Source organism: Syngnathus scovelli, chromosome 2 (assembly GCF_024217435.2).
Source record: "Syngnathus scovelli strain Florida chromosome 2, RoL_Ssco_1.2, whole genome shotgun sequence".
Classification (NCBI taxonomy): Eukaryota; Metazoa; Chordata; class Actinopteri; order Syngnathiformes; family Syngnathidae; genus Syngnathus; species Syngnathus scovelli.
In genome coordinates this window covers 17,024,324-17,046,617 of record NC_090848.1, presented here as the reverse complement: position 1 = coordinate 17,046,617, position 22,294 = coordinate 17,024,324, and the positions used below count along the sequence as shown (strand labels likewise).

The 22,294-nt window shown below is 40.5% G+C and overlaps 1 protein-coding gene across 4 annotated transcripts in view; it reads right to left on the bottom strand.

Annotated features, from left to right (window-relative positions):
- LOC125988746 (plexin-A1) overlaps nt 1–22,294 on the bottom strand; it is a 180,468-nt gene that overhangs the window by 112,821 nt on the left and 45,353 nt on the right. For all 4 annotated transcript variants that reach the window (XM_049754364.2, XM_049754359.2, XM_049754361.2 and 1 more), the window contains one exon: nt 8,554–8,736. In XM_049754364.2, coding sequence (XP_049610321.1) covers nt 8,554–8,736 — 183 coding nt within the window. The remainder of the gene's footprint in view (nt 1–8,553; nt 8,737–22,294) is intronic.

Below are 22,294 nucleotides of genomic sequence, written 5' to 3'. Positions count from 1 at the left end.
AATACACTTGTAAAGTTATTAAAGGTTTTGTGATACAAACTTTTGATCTTTGAATGTTTTTTGTTGTTGGGAAAAATATATCCAAATCAAACAAACGGCAGGTTAATTATTGTCTGGGAAGAGATAATAATTCATCTTTGGGGTGCCCCTCATCTTGTAGTTCCCTTCTCATTTTTCATCACCCGAATTGAAGCACGTCAAGATGGGTCATGGTCATGTTGTCTTTTAAATGCTAGATCCTGCAGACCACAATTTCACACCAACAACTAAATGTGTGTGAAAGTAGAAGCCTACGCAATACAGTGCCGCTGAGTGTTGTTGTCCTTGATTGCAGAGGCCACTCAAGACATTAGATCTTCTTTGGTGCAATCACAATTCTCGCTAGTGTCCACAGTAGATCTCTTCGGGGGATGAACCAATCAATACTACGTATAAACATAACCAAGGCCATTGCACTGACCCTTTGTATATTTTATTATATCTGAATGAACATTCATTATTACCAGAGTGTATTTGTGTCATTAACATGACAACGCAAATGCAAAGTTGCAAAGAATCAATTGAATCTATCTGCCTAACAAACTCTTTGACATAAACTTAAAATAGTTTCTCTGCCTTTAACATTTTTATCATGTATTATTATTACTATTGTGTGAAGGCTGAAGCCTTGATGAGAAATAAATGACACCACGCACTTGTTCTAAAAGACTGAAGCACCCCATGTGTGTTTAACAGACGGACCATGTGTATGTGTAGGAATAAATGGGTAGACAGATGGGGCAGTCTCGAGGAACAGTTGAGGAAGGCTTTAGACTGCAGCTGCCCCTTTCTTTTCCCCTCTGCAGCAATCAAAATAAGACACACCAAAACCTATATTGGCACCATGTTTATTTGTAAACCGAGCCTGTCAATCCACGTGTGGATTTTAAAAACACACACAGCTATGCTGCACGCATCTGCTCCCATTGGTTCAATGAGATTCCATACAAACAAAATGAACTGCAGTTTTCCTGGATGCTTGACGCCTTCTTTTTTGGCAACATATAGTGTACAATCTTTATTTCTATCATGGTCACCATGTCGGAGATTTATTTTTTATTTTTTACATTACCTTTTTTGGACATTTTTGAACTAATATAGAGAACAGTAATGTTGGGCTCCAAAACCCAATAAAAATACGATAGCGCATCCAGGACAACAATGGCAAAGAATTAATAAACTGTTAACTGATAAAAAGCCCAAGGGACATAGCGAGTTTGTTTTGACAGTAATCTAATCTTGAATGGTAGTTAGAGTCATGTGAGTTAAACCCACAAGACCCCTCAGTACTATTTAAGCAACACACGCGCGCACACACACGCACACGCGCACACGCACTGCCTCAGAAACAATTCTAGTTTGTCAATGTGGTTGACGGTTTAAGAAACCACCAGAAGGTATTTTAATTTTTTACTCCTTCCCCCCCCCCCCAATATCGCATTGGTCTTGTGAGTTGTAGCATGGAAAGCATGAGCAGGAATAGAAATCTGGGAATTTTGAATATTCTAACATGCACACATGCATTTTATGTCGTGTAATAATAATACAATAAGCTGCAGGTCTTTGCTTTACATATTCCCTGGGGTGGAAAAACAACTGAATAATGTAGATTGTATAGTAAAATTAATTAACCAATAATAAACTACAGTAGTGGTAAATCCCAGTCCCTCCAGAACAGCCCTGCAATAAGTGAAATCTGCAATATACACCCTAGGTATGTTAATACAGCATTAACTTAAAAAAAAAAGGTATTTTAACACATGTAAAAATGATACAAACACTTTTAAACATGTATCATTTTAGAAAGACCAGGCCCACAAAACAGGAACCTGTGATTGAGGGTAATTTAATGTACAATGAAACAAAGCTCTACCTGACAATGCCCCAGTGAAGTTTTCCTTCAGTTATTCGGACGGGTTACCAACAATATTGTTTTGTTCTTATACAGGTTGTTTTGTCTCATGGTCTCAAATGGTTGTTTGTTGTTTTTGGTTGCAGTAACGATGATGAAGTTGATATGAGTTGCTTAAAAAGAACAGCAGGGCTGTGGAAAACCACAACCATTACACATCTTGCAAATTTTTGTATGCATAATGTAAATAATATATCCTCATGATATGAAATTAAAAGAGCAACAGTATTTCTTTTGTTTCTCTTGCTAAGTTTATTTGAAAGAGAAGTGTGTCATTTATAAATTATGATTACTTAACTATTCAATCAAATATGGCACCCTGCACGACTTCTTTGGTTAATTGACAAAAGCAAATAAATGTGTATGTTGATTTGGGACTCACGATGAAACAGTAAACGAATAGTGTGAAAAAGGCTGTGGAAAATCTCATGTGTATCATGTGAATTACCACCACCTAACAGTGGATAGGTTAAACTGTGATGACTCCTTTTGCCTCCCATCACACCAGGATGCCTTCCAACTTATCAAAGATTCATTAGTTCCCTAACACATCCATCCAGTTCTCCATGCACATCAGTACCCCCCATTAACACTGCTCCATATTCTTCCACTGGGACATCTGAGATAATGCCTCGTTCAAGGACACAGGGGGTAATACATAAGAAGTGATAGCCCACTTGGGAGTCAAACCCACAACCGCAATGGCACAGTAGCTGCATCCAATTAACCTCCGTCCTGAGGTTTCCTGCTTCTGAAACTGGAATCACTGTATCGGGGCTCAAGAATATTTATGCCAGAACAAATACTACTTCATATCATTTTGTATTAACTCTTGTATTTAAATGGCATGATGGAAACATTTATTGGGAACCTCCTTGAGAGAATACCTACCAATCATGTGATTACTGATGAAAATGGCGGAGACAGGGATACTGAAAACATGAAAGTAATAGGACATCATCCCACTAATCAGTTATTTCAATCAAGGTAGAATTAGTGTGCTCAGGTGTTGCGCACATCTGCTCATTACAAGTTTGCACATGGAAGAGACACTATGGGTCGCTTCCACTCAAGATACCAACATGGAAAACAGCAGAGTTTCAACTCAGAATGATCAATCATCTTTGCTCGGCTGGCGTTTTTGCCATTTAAGCAGACTGAGCTGCCGTTACACTGCTTCAATCATCATCTGCCATTCTAAATGCTAGTGCTAATTAGCATTCCCATGCTAAATTACCTCCCATCCCGTGTTCCCTGATTAGGCTTAATCATTTTGACAGCCAGTTTTATAGCTACGATTGCCCACTAGTTCAGAGTCTATCAAAGGCGATTAGAAAGAGAAAGATTTGAAATGGGAAACTGACACTTTGAGAAGATGAGAGGAATATTGCATAAATGTTGACATGATGAATAAGACATTGTACCTTGAAAAATGAACAAGATTACAAAAGGAAGAGAATATCCTTGATAAATTTTAATCTGATCCAGAATAGTCAAGCAAGGGTATACATGTCATGGTCCTAACAGGAGAACATCCACCTCTGATGCCCTGGAGCTCTGAATAGTGCCCCTGCTCCTGAGTATTGTAGTGCCAGCATGGAGTCAATCATCTGATTGTCATGGTTACCTCACCATCAGTGTAATTCAGCCAATCATTACGCTCAAACTATCTTCGAAAATAGAAAGAAAAAAAAGCCCAAGTAACTTCAGTTCCTGTTCACAGGAAAATGATGAAATGGTGTGAAACCATTCACATCACCCATTACACACCTTAAGTGCACACGTTCATCAGTTTTGGTCTTTCCTACTTGCAGCCTTGTTTTTTTTCCAAATGTCCCAAATACTTCCGTTGGTTGGTAGGTGGTCCATTTCATCTTGCTTGATGTGCCATGAGTGTCTGCTCTCCCAGGTAGACCAAAGAGTAGATGAAATGAAGCGAATGATAGGATTTTCAGGGTTTTACTAAGATCTGAGGGCTTTTCGCCCCGAAGGATGTTTCTGGCAAATGGCTCGTAAGTCAACAAATTGGGTAATTTTATACGATTGGAACACTAGCAAAATCTAGTTTCTATGCTAAGTGACGTGCTATGTTGTTGGAAAATTGTTAGAAAAATGTATCAAATGGAACGGGACATGAAACGAAATGCCCATAATTGTTTTACAAATAATTAATATCCATACAATTTGTGAAGTCTTGGAATTGTGATTCGACCAGTTGTAGAATGTAACGTTGCGAGATTTTCCTATGGCATCAGTGAATCTTTTCCTCACACCCTCACTAAGCAGCATACACCTCCTGCCTCTAAGGGACTGTTTAGTTTAAGATTAACTCGTGATTATGTATTCACAGATTGATCAATAAATGGAGTCAAACGCACAGTCTGTCGCACCATGAATTCTAGTATACGTGTAGACATCAATACACTGCAGCGCTGCATATATGGGCCTAGCAGCACAAGTTAACCCCCAATGAATGGCAATTAAAACGTACACTACTCAACCAATGCAATCTGTCTCTGCCTTTGCAGAGCTCACTTCCTTTGTGATCCCAGCGAGTCTCACACATATTGTATCTCACTTTTATTTCCTAGTTCTACATTTGATGGCAATACATTTGATGGCAATACACTTATTTTCTTTAAAATTAAGTAAAAGTTATTAATTTCTTATACGTAAGGGCTATTTTTCTTTATCTATTGATATGCTTAGTGATCTTATATTGGTTGAATCCCTGTTGATTTGTTGTACTTGGTGTCCCATCTTGCCAGCTCTGTTCTCTTTTATAGATGAGTGCATCCAGTTGCATTGATGTGCGTCAAGACATTGTCAGCAACCACATCCTGCATCCCTCTAGCACCAAGCAATGACGTGCACCAAATGAGAGGAAATAGGATTCCAATGAATGGGATATCATGCTATTGGCCCCTCTCACTCTTCAGAGACACATAGATCATCTGTCTGCATACAAAAACACACACACATATATACATATGTGTATATATATATACTACATGTCTCTGTGTATGCACACAAAAACACTTATAGATAGACACACACACACAAACAAACACACAGACACACACACACATAGCCATCCCAAATGATGGTAACATTAAAAAAAAGGAACATGAGAAACTTGAGAAATATCAAGGGCTCAGAGAAGAGCTGGAGAAGGCCTGGAGAGTGAAGACATCAGTGGTACCTGTTGTCATTGGAGCACTAGGGGCAGTAACCCCCAAACTGGAGGACTGGCTGAAACAGATCCCAGGAAAAACATCTGACATCTCAGTCCAGAAAAGTGCAGTACTAGGAACAGCAAAGATACTGCGTAGAACCCTCAAGCTCCCAGGCCTCTGGTAGAGGACCCGAGCTTGAAGGGAAAAAGAGACCACCAACGAGGGGTGAGTTTTTATATATATATATATATATATATATATATATATATATATATATATATATATATATATATATATATATATATATATAGACGTCTGAGTGTGTCTGTGTGTGTGTGTCTATCTATAAGTGTGTTTAAGAGTGTTTATGTGCGTACACAGAGACACAAAGACGCATACCAAAGGGTCAAGCACAAGGACTCGTGGGCAAGGTTTCAGTCGACTTAGCAAAACTCAGAGACAGGAAACACTGTAAGGAGGCATACGTTTGTGTTAGTGTTAATGTGTGTGTGCGTGTGTGTGCGTGTGTGTGTGCGCGTGTGTGCGTGTGTGTGTGTGTGTGCGAGCGTGCGTGTGTGCGGCGAAGGGGGCAATTCAGTGTTCAATGCTGGTAAAAATGCTAATAAGTTAGGCCATAGTTCAGAGAGGGCTAAAAATTAACCAACCAAGCCACTAAATTGTCAGGTGTCTCTGAATAACGAACAAAAACAATAACATGTAACAAGCAGTAAATTGGCATATTTTGGTCTACTTAGTTTTCTATGTTATGTCCGGTGACGTTTGGTGAGGTTCATGGCTGTTGAGGCCCAGACGGTTAGATTTATTAAATTATGAACCAAACAAACACCCCTCCGTGAGTCGTCACCTTATCGTGGTGGAGGGGTCTGCGTGCCCCTATGATCCTAGGAGCCATGTTGTCGGGGGTTTCATGCCCCTGGTAGGGTCACCCATGGCCTAGGTGAGGGGCCAGACAAAGCACGGCTAACACAAGCCCCTTATGACGAATAAAATAAATAGATTTTGTTTTCCCTCGCCCGAACGTGGGTCACCGGGGGCCCCCTCTGGAGCCAGGCCTGGAGGCGGGGCTCGAAGGCGAGCGTCTGGTGGCCGGGCCTTCGCCCATGGGGCCCGGCCGGGTACAGCCCGAAAAGGGAACGTAGGTCCCCCGTCCCATGGGCTCACCACCTGTGGGAAGGGCCAAAGGGGTCGGGTGCAGTGTAAGCTGGGCGGCGGCCAAAGGCAGGGACCTTGGCGGTCCGATCCCCGGCTGCAGAAGCTGGGTCTTGGGACATGGAATGTCACCTCTCTGGCTGGAAAGGAGCCCGAGCTGGTGTGCGAGGCAGAAAAGTTCCGACTAGACATAGTCGGACTTGCCTCCACGCACAGTTTGGGTTCCGGTACAAGCCCTCTCGAGAGGGGCTGGACTCTCTTCTACTCTGGAGTTGCCCGCGGTGAGCGGCGTCGAGCAGGTTTGCGTATACTTATTGCCCCCTGGCTGGGCGCCTGCACATTGGGGTTCACCCCGGTGAACGAGAGGGTAGCCTCCCTTCGCCTTCGGGTGGGTGGACGGGTCCTGACTGTTGTTTGTGTCTATGCACCAAACGGCAGCTCAGAGTACCCACCCTTCTTGGAGTCCCTGGAGGAAGTGCTGGAGAGCGCTCCTTCTGGGGACTCCATTGTTCTACTGGGTGACGTCAATGCTCACGTGAGACCTGGAAGGGCGTGATTGGGAGGAACGGCCCCTCCGATCTGAACCCGAGCGGTGTTCTATTGTTAGACTTCTGTGCTCGACACGGATTTTCAATAATGAACACCATGTTCAAACATAAGGGTGTCCATGTGTGCACTTGCCCGCAGTTCAATGATTGCAGTCGTATCATCGGATTTGCGGCCGCATGTTTTGGACACTTGGGCGAAGAGAGGGGCGGAGCTGTCAATTGATCACCACCTGGTGGTGGGTTGGCTCCGATGGTGGCAGACCCAAACACTCTGTGAGGGTCTGCTGGGAACGTCTGGCAGAATCCCCTGTCAGGAAGAGCTTCAATTCCCACCTCCGGCAGAGCTTTTCCCACGTCCCGGAGGAGGCGGGGGACATTGAGTCCGAGTGGACCATGTTTGGCTGAGCCAAAAGGCAAAGCTCTCAATTTACCCGTGGATTTACACTCCTACCCTCTACTATGGTCACGAGCTATGGGCCGAAAGAACGAGATCCTGGATACAAGCAGCCGAAATGAGATTTCTCCGCAGGATGTCCGGGCTCTTAGAGATAGGGTGCGAAGCTCGGTCATCCGGGAGAGACTCGGAGTAGAGTCGCTACTCCTCCACGTTGAGAGGAGCCAGATGAGGTGGCTCGGGCATCTCATCAGGATGCCTCCTGGACACCTCCCTGGGGAGGTGTTCCGGGCATGTCCCACCAGTAGGAGACCCTGGGGACGACCCAGGACACGCTGGAGAGACTATGTCTCTCAGCTGGCCTGGGAACGCCTTGGGATTCCCCGGGATGAGCTGGATGAAATGGCTGGGGAGAGGGAAGGATTACGCCAAGTGCATTCTGGGAACCTAGTGACTTTACCATCAATAGGTAGATGCTTCACACCTGCACTTATAGAGATGTTGACGCTCTTATGGGCAAACACTTTCAACATAGCAATTTTTGTGGCATGACTAGCAATTATTTGTCCAGCGCATTGCAGCAAGCGAAGGGTGTGAATCACTCTCAAAAACAGCCCAGCTATACACAAAGCACTTGACTCAACGTTTCATATAATTCCATCAAGATTTTCAGAAGAATGCATATTCACAAATAACAGCAGCTACATTTTGGAATTTTAACCCACAAATTTTCCGGTCTTGACACCAAAATAGATGAGTCCTGCCAAGGAATGCGACATTACAGCGGCAGCTCAGCTGGATATAAGATGAAAAAATAAAATGCTGATTGGCACTCACAACGTGACATCTACTCAACAAAGCTATTTGAGCAAGATTTACACAAACTTCAAGGTACCACACTGTGCGCATTATTATGAAAAGTCATTGCTTGCCTGGGATTGAGGAGAGCTTTAGAGGCACAAATCACACACATGCACAAACACATTAAATAGGTCTACTTACCTGCAGTGCTCCAAAAACTCTTCATGATAACACTCTTACAAAAATACCAAAAAGTGCTTACATTCTCACCTGGCAACGTGCCACAATTTACCCAACATAATGTTATTTCACACAAAACTTCTTATCGCTTGTTCCACACACTGTGCCAAAATGGTAATAACCAATTTGGTGCATCTCCAGCATGTAACGTTATTATTATAAAAATAGTGTCATGCATACGACAGTCAAGAATCCAATATAAACTAACTTGGATCACATTTTGGGTTTTTAAAATGATGATTACATGTACTGTATCCTACCTACTGGGCCTACCTTTTTCATACGCCCGCTACGAGTGCCCATGAACGCGACGGTGTGTCCACGGTAGTCGTAGGCTGCCACTGAAGTCATGCCATCATCCTTATCCACGTACAGTGGCACGCCCTCGATGGTGGTGGTGCCTCCTAGAGGCTGGTTGAAGTCATGGCCGCAGAAATTATCGTCAATCTGCAACGGCTAGGTGGGACATAAAGACAAAGACCCATGAACGACTAATGCTTTTAACTCCATTGTCTCACTAAAATGACACATTTTGTGAACGATGCAGGAGCCTTTCAGTCTGGCCAGCACCTACAAGACATTTTATAGAACTTGAGCAAAGGCAAAACATGGCAAATTTAATGAGGAGCAATGTGAATTTAAAAATCATTGTTAGTAAAATTAACTTTTTTTTTTCTTGTATTGACAAAGAAAATTATGAAGAAAATTAATTTTGTGATTATTTATTGATGGGGGGGAAGTCTAGCCTGCTTTCTTTTGAGTATTTTAGCAGTCAGTGATAAGAACATGTCAAAACAACTAAAGTACCATTAGCAATTACTTTCTTATGTTGTATTGATTTCTTTGTACCCTGGATTGGCAATGTAGTTCTCGGTAAGAAACAAGCCAATCTGGTAGTGCATGAAATAAAAGGGCAACTATGAACACACAATCAAGAGAGGTGCAAATGACAGGAAGTAAAATTGTAGGTCAAATTAGCATATTCTAATCACAGTGTGACATGTATATGTCCATTGACGGGGAGGTGCAATGCTATGTCACAATTGATTTACTTGAAAGAGTGTGTGTGTGTGTGTGTGTGTGTGTGTGTGTGTGTGTGTGTGTGTGTGTGTGTGTGTGTGTGTGTGTGTGTGCGCATGCGTGCGTGCGTGCGTGCGTGCGTGCGTGCGTGCGTGCGTGCGTGCGTGCGTGCGTGCGTGCGTGCGTCCGTGCGTGCGTGCGTGCGTGCGTATACCTTGGCATGTGGGCATGTGTATAATAGGCATATCATTTAAAGAAGGTGATAGGTTGATGTTTGCTTGACTCCAACATGAGTAATTGACAATCAACTGTATCGGTGTTTTCGTGGGGACAAATGACAAATGTAACAGTGATACAATGGTAATTGGAATTATTCTGGTAGTTATAGTGGATACACACATGGCATGTGCGCACGTACATCATGCACAGCAAAAGTATAAATAGCAAGACACTAATAAGGAACATTTCACAAAAGGAGAAACATATTTGATGCTGCTATTTGGACTGGGCAGCAGATTGAGGTAATTGTTAGCACAGCTGTCTCGCAGATGAGCGCTCCAAGGCTTGAGTCTCATTTCCGGCCTTCTTGTGTGGCATTTGTATGTTTACTGCTGTGGTTGTGTTGGTTTTGTTAAAGTCTGAGTCTTCCTCTCATATTCCTAAAACATGCACGTTTTACATGTTTATTGAAGAGTCCAAATTCCCTATACGCACAAATGTGAATTGTTATTTGTCAATATGTGATTGACTTACAACCAGTCACTGATATACAGGGTCCGGCAAAATGATCGGACACATTTGTAGGTTTAATAAAATGCAAATAAATTATCTTAAAAAAAAAACGTTTTTGTTTCTTTAATTTATTTGCATTTTATTAAACCTATAAATGTATCAAATCATTTTGCCGGACCCTGTAGTTTTGACCTTACCCACGCTACAAATAAAGACAAGCAGTAAAGAAAATGGATAGATGGGTGCTATTATGACTGTGGCTGTCTCCAACAGAATTAACTACCGAAGGAGGATCTAATATTGAATACTGAGTTTAAACTGGTATAGTAGGATGGATAGATACTGTGTCTATTCACATTCACACTACTGCTTTTTTTTTCTTCATTCCAACCACTTATATTTGACTTTTTCCTTTGGATGGCAGATCTCCGTGTCTAAACTACAAAATAAAGTGAGTGAAAAGAAAAATAGATATGTAAAGTTATAAAAAATAAAACTTTACTCAACGTCCTACGCTGTAGCGACTTCCCGACGGGAGTGCCGCTGGCTGAGACGAAGCCGAGCAGTGATGTCACCAGCAACAGGCCTCAAGAATCTTGCAGGTTGCCCCCTCCAGCACAACTCATAGGCCCGCAGCTTCCTTAGCAGCCAGAGCGGAGTATATAACCCATTTTGGGAACATAATTGGCAATTATAATTCCCATACATAGCTTAAAGTATTCTCCACACGGCTGTCATGTCTCCTACTCCACATCGCCCACAGGATTCAGCAGAATCACTTTTCAAAAATGTTATTTATTTATTTATTATTATTATTATTATTTAGGGTAAGGTTTTCTAAATTCTAAATTCATCCCAATTTTCCCATTATTTTCAGTTTCTCAAATGCATTTCAATGCACTTCGTTTATATGACGATTTGCGCTCTTCACGGGCCAGCACAGACTCTTTCCCAAGCAAAAAGTCAATCGTCATTGTACAACAACAAACTGGAGGTACAACAAAATTGCAGAGGGCTCTTCAAGGTGCTGGTTCTAGTGTGCCCTATAATCCCAGCAACAAGACTAACATTGTTGGATGTATATCTGAATGTTGAGAGCTTGTCTCTACATGCACACAAATATGTATTGAAATAAAGAGTCTGCAGCTCTAAACACAGGCCTCCTTTTTCCAAACCTCTTTTCCAAACTACTATGTATGTGCATATATAAAATCACTTTACCCTGCAGTTAATTATGCAGGGAGCCAGACATGTAAACTAATCTGCATTCCCGGTGTCTGTCGTGCTCAGTCACACAATGGCGCGCACACACACACAGGAGTGCGATCGCCATCTTCACAGCACTTTGGCCGGCATGCTGAGGATGCTAATGGTTTGTTATGTTTAGACTGACTTGCATCATTACCATAGAGTCAACAGCTCAGACCGAGGCACAGCGGAGCATTCAGGCATCGTGTCTGCAGACAAATGTGGCCTCACACAGACCTGACATCTGCTCACAGTTGTGGGCCGTGTAGACGTGTAATTCCTGTAGCCAGCCCGCTCTATCATTAGCCCTTCACTAACTCACAGAGGACATACTGCAACACTTTCAGCCACCAGGGTCAATTTCATTATTTTAAATCAAATCCTACATGTGATGCATGTCATGTGTCACAACAATCCATTCGACCACTGTCACTTTACCAATTATCATTGTGTGTATCATGATGTGCATTAAAATGTCATATTTCTTTGATTATTGTAATTGTTTGGGGATAAAGATTGTAGATTTAAGTTCAAACAAATGAGTGATTTTTTGTTTTAGGATTTCAAAAACAAAATGACTGATTTTGAATGGTGATGCCAACTATTCTGCTAAAATCTTTATGCAAGTTCAACAAAATCTGTTTGCAACTGTTATCAACCTTTTAGGAACCCTGAAGGAATATCAACATTTGTTACGTGATTCATGGTTCCGTGAGATACAACCTTTAAAAAGCATTTGAGTGTAAAGGAAATTAAATGGAAGGATCTCGGTGTACACTTTGCATTACTAAAACAATATCTGTTCATTTGCGCCCTAGCTTCTCTTTTATTGTTTTGTTTTGTTTTGTTTTGTTTTGTTTCTCTTTACTGCCTTCCATTTGCTTTAACCTTGGTCAGGAGTAATATTAAGTTCAAGCTGATAAAAAAAAAAAAAAAATTCTGTGTGTTAGTCCCTCCAATATAAAAGATTTTCAATTGCGCAGAAATTAGAAGTTTTCATTGTTGAGAATAAAGTGAAAATCTGAATTCCACTCTCTCATTTATTCACAAAGCAAACCAAAGTGGGGAAAACATACAGGAAAAACACCAAATGCAGTTTCGCTTATGAAGCTAATGGCGAACAGCAGCAGCCCTTACTTGACTCCTCAGGTAATATTTGAACAACAGACAGTGAAAGAAGCCCCCACAAATCTTTTCAGATCCCCTGCATGTACTCAACTTTTGAGTATAAACTGTTAAAATGTGACCACGATGTAAACATTGTCACCCTCCTAAAGTAATGGCGTAAGTCATACATTTTCACATTTTTGCTGCTAAAACCATCTACACCCTTCGTTAAACCAATCATTCAACTCTACGCGTAAAATAAAATGATCAGTAATTATATTATAATCATTATTTTAATGTGCTTGTTTTTATGGTATTTCATGAAGAATAGTGCTAACAAAGACACGGTTAGAAGGTATCTATAGAATTAGGCAATGCACAACCTTGTGATCAATCCTTGCTAACAGTTTCTACTGAGGCACGCTTTGAGAATACTGAATTTTCTTTTTTTGCTTGAACCTCTATAACAGGAATCGACTTAAACATTTTGGAAGACATTTGCATGAACCTTTTGAATCAGTAGAAAGTATGGATGTGTGAAATATTAGTTATGCTTGTTCTAGAGTGCAAAAAGCCTACAAAAACATCCATTTGCCAAAAAGTGCTCCTATAATCTGCCAGGCAGGACAATGTTGAGATCAAGGCTCGGGGGGGGGGGGTTTCCACCATCTGCTGCAGGACCCTTTGCTCTCTTTCTCACCGATTATCGTACTGTAGGACTCTGGCAGCATTGTTGGAGTGTGATTGTCATGCTCCAGAATGAATTTGGCATGGTAAAACGTCTCCCTGATGTTGTGAGATGAGATGACAGATAAGAATCCGCCTGTACTTTGAGGCAGTAAAGAGAACCGGGAGGATCAGACATAAAACATACTGCCAGCTTCATAGTTCAACATCTATAAGCCCATGTGTGAACTCAGCAGGCCATTGTCAGAATTTCATGGTAATCAAGCGGGCTTGGTCATGTGACTGGAGTCGAGCAAGAAAAACAAAAACATCTGGAGATGACTAGGAAAAAATTAATAGAAGTTAACCAATATTTCCGAGCCAAACTAACTATTTCTCATGGGAATAAGCAAAAAAAAAAAAAAAGGCTAAAAACATTCTACAACCAAGTTGCCAATTTTTAAGAAAAAAAAATAAAATTACAATACATTCTTCTGAAAAGGACATTGTTAGCCTCCAAAAATTACTACAGTGTATATTCTTATCAAACAAAACAAAACAAACAAACAAAGAAGCACCTTTTGTTTCCCCCCCCCAAAAAAAATGAATTTAAGTAATAATACACCGCTTGTTAAATGCCCCCAAAAGCACTTCATATTAATACTATGCATTTTCTTTTCACTCTTGAAAATGACTAATGAATGCAATGAATTTTCATCCATCCATCCATCCATCTTCTGTAACGCTTGTCCCCACAGGGGTCGCGGGCGTGCTGGAGCCTATCCCAGCAGTCATCGGGCAGTAGGCAGGGGACACCCTGAACCGGTTGCCAGCCAATCGCAGGGCACACAGAGAAGAACAACCATCCGCACCTCGGGGCAATTTGGAGTGCTCAATTGGCCTACCAAGAATGTTTTTGGAATGTGGGAGGAAACTGGACTTCCCGGAGGAAACCCACGCAGGCACGAGGAGAACATGCAAAGTCCACACAGGGAGGGCCGGAGGTGGAATCGAACCCGCACCCTCCGAACTGTGAGGCGGATGTGTTAACCAGTGCCGTACCGAGCCACCCCTGAAATAAATTTGAATTATTTAATTCATCCTCAATATTCATGATCGGTTTAATAGAAAGGGAATTCAAATTCATTTGAATTTTATGAAATATTTGTTCATCATTACTAGTTAAAAATGTTTTGTACATGCAGGGATGTTAGATTTATGTGATGAGACATTATGTACATATCAGCCTATAATTGGCCAAAAGCTAAGGTAGGGAGGACTAAGTTTTTTTTATTTTATTTTTTTATTGTTTGACTGGCAGTCTGCCTATTTAACTAATATTACATAATTTTTCATTATCTACTAATTTTGCAGACTCCCAAGATCAGGTTGAGAACCCTTGCTGTAAACAGAGTCTAGATGCTGACAGATTTGAGGGGATCTTTCTTTGGGCAAACATCGATGTTCACGTTCACTCACATGCAAACTGAATTGACCACCAACCTCGCCCAGTGGAAGGACGTTACCCATTAAAAACTGTAATGTCCACCTATGTTATGTCACTTGTCCCCATGGGCTGATACTACTATTATTAGTTCTAGCTTTAGCCATACACAGTATCATTACAACCAAGAACACCTTTGTAAGGGGGGGTGACACAAGGACAGAGTCCCTCGTGTTGTCCTTGCCCAAGACCGCTGCTGTATGTAGCCACAGCGTAGCCCCGGGCATCTCTCTCACACACATGCAGTTCGTACGCACACAAACTCAAACTCAAACACACACATGCGCAGACCCTTTACCAAAGTCTTGAATGATGAATGTGTGTTGCGATATAAACTGAGAGTGGGTGAAGACGGGAAACAAGGAGGGGAAACCTGGAATAAGACGAAGGGCCAACAGTGCACTTGTCGTCGCTAATTAGATTCAATGAAGAAAGAGAGTTTCGATTTAGTCCTAAGAGTTGCCTGCAGCACTGACCTTGCTATAGTTTTCTGTGCAAAACACATCAGATCTATTATGGCCATTAGTGTGCACAATAATATTTGCACAATCCAACCATAGAGGATTTGGAAATTGTGTAATTTATAAAGCAGAGCGTCAGTAAACAAATAAACGATGTATTATGTAAAATATCTGGCTAATGTACAGAAGACCCTCAAAAGCAGGGGTGTCCAAGCTCCGTCCTCGAGGACCACTGTCATGCATGTTTTAGATGTCTCTACCGCCAACACACCTGATTCAAATGACCTGGATCTTTATGAGGCTTTTCCAGAGCTTGCTGATGCGCTTATAATTTGAATCAGTTGTGATAGAGGAGGGAACATAAAAAAATGCAGGACAGCCGCCCTTGAGGCCCTGAACTGGTCAAATCTACCTGCATTTACACAAATCAGAATTTGAATATTATTTTTAGAAGAAAAAAAAATCAAGACTTTGGCATATTTTATGAGACTTATATTTTGAAATATGCATTTCAGTATATGTTGATTCCTCCTTTCTAATATAGAAGAGGGTGTACTGACAAACTGGATAAATACATCAACAACAGATACACTTACAGGCACCGTCACACACATGCATGAGTATGCACATGCACACATACGTGCACACACACGCACACATACGTGCACACACACGCACACACACGTGCAAACACACAAAATACTTTTGTCCAGCAATTTGTTGTGACCTGGCACTGCAGGTGGAGAACACAACTGAAGTGCTGGTCTTCGGTTCGCCCCAATGAGCCAAGATCTGCTCTTTAATTGGTTACTGATGAAGAAAGTGTGTGCGTGCATGCATGCGCGCGTGCGTGCGTGCGTGCGTGCGTGCGTGCCCGTATGCGTGTGCGTCTGCGGTGTAAAGGAAGACTATGTTTGCACATGTGTGACATGGCAGGAGGTGCAGCAGGGATGTTAAACATCTGTCTAACAGATGGGGGGCACTTGAGGCTTTGAGCTCCCAACACACACACGCTTTTTAAAATGTATGCGCGTGTGTGTGTGTGTGTGTGTGCGTGCGTGTGCGTGTGCGCGCGCGTCTGTGAGTATGTCCAAGAGAAGTGTGTCGAATTAAATAGACAAAGGTGTATTGCTTCAACTTAATATCCACATCTACATAACATTTGCCTTCATCTTAAAACTAGGCTACGTTACACATTACATGCACATCTCGTATATTGAATACAAGCAGCGGATAACGCACATCAACAGTGATTTGTATTAATTAACTAATATTAGCGAAACATTGTTCCGTGCAAATTAATTGAATTGACTGACTTTTTAATGCTATCCGGGCATCCAAAGCACATGATTAGCAGAAGTATATATTTACTAAGCATGCAACATAACATACAGTACTGTGCAAAATCCTTGGGCCCTCACTTGGTGTGTTGCATAAAAATACCTTGCATATTTTAAAAGTCTACTGGTTGACTTTCGAAATATGCAGTGCTTGTCAAACTGAAGATAAGTGGAAAAACAGCTGGAGAGTTTTTATTTACAGTATTTTATTTTCTCAAATGGTGGCTAATTCCTGGTTCATGGAGGCTGACAAATGTGAAATAAGGTACTAGGTACTTCAGTGGTGCTATCCAATTTGGGAAAGAACATTATTTATTTATTTATTATAGCTCAAGACTAAAAGGAAGGCACGATGACATTTCAGCAAGTTGTTTTGGTTGATTTGTTTTCAGTCAAATTGGGAGAGTTATGGTGGGAAATAAAAATCTGCAGGCAAAAGTGCGAGAGAGCATTTCAGCATTTACTTTGCAGCTTGATGTATTCCACTGTTTTCAAGCCGTGATATTGTAAGTGTTAACATATTTTATCTATTTCATTGTTTCACAATCTTTCTATTCTCTTCAATTCCTTGAATTTGTTTGAATTCTTTCTTTCTCTTGCCTAGAAACAGGCGTGGCCATCATCTTTGGAGTTGCAACAATGGAATCATATGGACAAAAGTAACGGGAAACTATATACTAGATCATAATCAATAATTATTCTGTATATTTTTATACCATTATAATATTTTAAACCAATTTCCAACTGTAAAAAACAGGTATGGAAGGTCTTTTTTCTGTTCCAGCATGACTGTGATCCCGCGCACAAATCACGAACCTTAAAGGCATGCTTGAATGAATTTGGTGTCAAAGAATTTGACCTCCATCCAATCTAACACCTTTGGGATAAATTCAACAACAAAAACTGAGCCAGACGCTCTCTCATGCAAAGAGTAGAAACAGAAAAGACACTCCATACCATCTTGCATTACAGCTTCCCTTAAGCCAAATTGCTCTTTCTATGCACTGTAACACAAACCAGATGATGCTCTTAAAGTTGTGCTGCCCATCCGAGCACAGCAGAGCGTAATCTGTGTAATCGCAACTAAAGCCATTCCTGACAGCCATAATCCAATTACAACTACAACAGACCACTACGGGAGCTCACCCAAAAGTGTGAGCCTCAAATCTGCCACTACAGAAGAGTTTCCACAGCAAATCTTAACACGCAGGTACACACAACTCTGCAGCTTGGTACATTTGCACCTATAACCACAAAATGTTTAATGAATGAAAGTCTATTTATTTCTTATATTGGGACCACACTTGATTATGACGAAAAAGGATTAGCGGATTTATTATGTTTATAAAGGCAAATGCCTTATTTTTTTTAAATCGCAAATGCATTTCCCTCAACACAGCAGAATGACAAGATAGAGAAAAACGTCGTGAGACAGGTTAGTTTTACCCTACTGATAATGTGTCATCGGATTTATTATGTTCAAATGCCTTATTTTTTTAAATCGCAAATGCGATTTTTTTAAATCGCAAATGCATTTCCCTCAACACAGCAGAATGACAAGATAGTAGAGAAAAACGCCCCCTAGGGGCTGCGGGCAGTATAAGAAGGGCCTTGTAAAACATCATTTGGCCAATGGTGACAAGGGCTGATGGTACCGAGCACTGATGACGACGCCTCGTCTGCACCAGTCTTAAAACATGATTAAGTGTGATTCAATTACACAATATCAAAAGTTTAATTCTTGAGTAATACATCAGAGCAGAGCATCAGTGCATCTCACCAATATAAGCTTATTTGGTACGTATTTCAATCGATTCAAGGTGGGTTTGATTTTAAACTGGAATCACTCGATTCTGATCTATTCAATGGGATTAAATTAAATTCAATATGGCTGAGTTTGACATAGTATGATACAAGGAGTCTTGTCATCTTACATACACATGAATGAACTTGCCAGTCCTTAAAAGGTGCCATTTCCTTGAACGATATAGGCTATATCGCTAATCTATTTTTCCAAAATCATGTTCTTGCGCTGTATGGTCTTTTAGTCACAGTAGTCCTCTACTTTGCTTTTAAATGTCCTAAGTCTTTCTGGTTTTTAAATATCTTATGTTATTTTGCCTTTAAACGTTGTATATGGCCTTTAATGTTGTTTGTAAGCTTGTATATGAAATGCAATTTATAATGTTAGCTGTCAATAAATGTTTATACACTGTATTAGTCATCACACATTATTCGATAATTTAGGAAGTGTAAAAAAGGTCAATGTTATGTTCACAGAGTTACCAATTTCGAGAGAGAGAGAGAGAGAGAGAGAGAGAGAGAGAGAGAGAGATTTTGTGTGTAATTAAGTTTCTAAGTGCTGATATACTCAAAATCCACAACAAGCTGAGACTTTTGTAAACCAACAGTGGCCATTAATCCATGTGCTTGAGTTAACAAAAAGACAACAGTGTGCCATAAATTTGCTTCACAGGCGCTACTCATAAATGGTCCAATTGAGAATCACCAACAAATTGGGGCGATTTCACGCAAAATACACAAATCACAAGAGAAACACACGCATGTCTTAGCGGACATCATTAGAATGCCTCACGTTGTGTAACATTTTGCTGTGTCATGCTGCGATATCCCTCAAGACAATGAAGAGAAAACAACATCTCATTAAAACGTATATCCCTATAGAAATGTTTTAACAATTTATCTAACCCTACTCTGACGCAAGACAAATTATGGATTATAGATTACGTATATGGGACCAATGAAAATTAATTGGAATCTTGTCTGAAATCTTTTTTAATCTAAATGCATGAAGTGCCACATGGGAAGCGCAAAAAGGTGATTTCAATCTCTCACCCAACAAAGACTGCAAGCTTTTTTTGTAATTTCCGTTCAATTATAACAATACGCTTAAAAATTAGGTAAACATTTATTTTCCCTAATTTTGTTTTTTATGTCTGCACTGCATTATTTCCATTCGGCATTTTTCCCCATCTTGCCCAGGGACTACTGACTTCCCCGTCTGCTGATGATGGGAAAACAATGCCGAACAGAAAACATGTCACTTTCAAAGGTGTTCCACTGTTATGTTTATTTTTTTTCACAAGCTGGACTGTAACTTAACTCATAAACACAATATCACAGTGGGATATATCAAAATTAAAATTAGCCCGCATGATGTAAACTCAGCCATTGGAGCCATGATATTCCCCACCCAGGAGGCCCAAAGCATGATGCAATGTGGGTGATCCATCCTTTGCGGCACAAGACAACTCTAATGAGACCGAAGATAAAGTAGGAACTACAGGGGAAGAACGAAGCATGAAACAGATGGAAACAAACACCAACGTACTCTCTTGTACACATAAACACTTGTCAGCTGCCAGGAAGGCGGCATATACAAATAATGCCATTAAAATAGACGGTAATCTTAAACAACAGTAATCAACACTGATAAATATTAATAGAAGGATGGGAAGAGAAGGAAACTAATCCAGAGCAAATAAGAAAGTAACCAATGATAGTTTTCTTGCTTGTCTTGCACATGGCCTCTTTAAAGGCACACAAAATAGGAGGTACAGACAACCGTTAGCAAATACGTAGAAAAAAGATAGCATCGCCATTTCTGAATACGTCTCATTTGACATTCTGAGTGGGTTTCGCTGCAGCCGCGTCTGCCCGCTTAAAGAGCTGTAGAGCTGGATGGCAGCCCACAGCCGGAGAAGGTCACCCGGCACTTTAACTCCCAGCAGAGCAACACTGGCCTCTTTTCAATAACGAGGCAACATGAGGAGGCAAAAGGGACAGACCTGCCTTTTGAGCCACACCTATTAGGGCACCAACTTCACTGAAACTCTAAAGTTCAATGCCCTTACAACTGTAGTTAGTACATCATTCAGATCATTGTTGTTTGTATATCTTGACAAACAAGAGATACTTTAATCGTAATTCATTGTGTAGAGTATTGGAAGAAGAAGAAGCTGGTTCAAATAAAATTCTCATAATCACTTCACTGGTTTCTTTTATATCAAACAAATTGTTTTAGGTTCTTTACCTGACATGTTTCGGCGGTTTCTTCCGCCTTCATCAGAGTGGACCAGTGAAGTGATTAAAAAAGGAAAAACAAAATGAACTTAGTACAATTAAAATTCTCATAATTTTTCTGTATCAAATTTGGAACCATGTTTTTTGCAGCATGTTTTTAACAACTCAACATACATGAGTGCACATGCTTCTTTTCATAATTTTATAACAAATTTTACATTTTTTATGAAAACCTTTGTGAATTATTTTTATCATTAAAAAAAAATCTCATAGCCAATTTCAATCAGTGGAGTTTGTAAGAGTATTTTGTAATATAGTATCTTGTGATTTTAAAAGAAAACTCAAGATTTTCCAACAAATTTGTTTGGGTTGACTTATTGATGTTGAGCACAATTTAATGAGCCATTGTTACGTAAACGTTCCTATGGAACATAACAGACAAATAATAAATAAAGTGTAAGTAAAGTATCTATCAATTAACAATAATTATGTGATAATGTGGTGTAAATGACATCATATAAAAAAAAAAACCACACAAAAACAAATCAGCCTATTATAAGCGAGAGCAACATACGGTAATTGATAACCACTAACACTAATTAAATTTGTGAGGTCACCAACATGGAATGGATGCAATTAATTAAATGGACCCCCCCCCCCCCTCGTGTGTAATCAAGGTGTTACAGCTCACTAGAGAACATGTATGGGGAACTCATCACTAGAACAAAACAATAGATGAGCCGCTATTCAAAAACAAGTTCAGCGAACAGTCAGCAAGTAGTTCCAAGAGCAGGCTGCCCTTCAAAATGAAGATAATGCTACACTGAGAGGTTTCAATCTGAGAAGCGTAATACGAATGCATCACAAGCATCATTACTTCTCACAGCGATGTGATGTGAATGGCTTTATTTGTCCTTGAAAAATGAAAGACACAACCCTATAGCTTTGTGAAATAGCTTTTACAAAAATACGTCCGTTGAGACCTCGGGAAAGGGCAACAGACAATGGGTTGTTTTGTGGGTTGGCTCCCCCTAGGTTGTGAAATGTAATTCATTTTAAGGTTAAAAAAGTTAAGTACGCAATAAACACTAACATCATTAAAGATCATACATGTTTGACTGTTTGTGTGTTCTGAACGATTAAGTGTAGGTGGGACAACAATAGTGAAGTAGAGGCTCTCCAGTCTCCAATTTGGTATATATTTTTCTGCAGGGTTTCTAATTTATATACAAAGTTCCTTAATAGACTATCTTAATTTATTTTTTAATTGATTGGATGGTATAAAAAATATTGGGTCTCTGGTGTGCCTGCCTGCCTGCCTATCAAGTGTGAAATTAGACCAAGTAGAATTAGAACCAATTAGAACCAATCACCAATTAGAACCAAGTAAATCTTCAGTGAGCTATTTCCAAAAATATGACCAAGCCATTCTTAATTTTGTCAGACTGTGGGACAAAAACTGTGTTGAATTTGCTGAACTAACTTTTGTCTCCATCCAGTAAAATCTAAATATACATGTCATATTGTTGTATCATCAGGACAATTTATGTTTCAAATGCATGTACGCAACAGTACCCAATTTATGTACTGACACTAGATTCAGGAATTTCAGAGACAAATAAAGGGATAGCTGATTTTGCCTTTTCAATTGTGACCATGCTTGTTGATGACGTGTTTCGTCTCTGCCTCAGTGTGAAAATGGCTCGAAGCACATATGACCATGGAGCTGGAGTGGCTGCCAGCAGCTGCTGCATCAGTGATTTGGCCTGGCTTTCAATTTAAAAAAAAAAGTTGTATGGTGAGCTGAAAAATGTAATTTACAATATGTGTCTATCATGGAAGTTTGACATGTTGACATGTTCTTGGAGGCAGGTGTCAAACTCGAGGCTCAG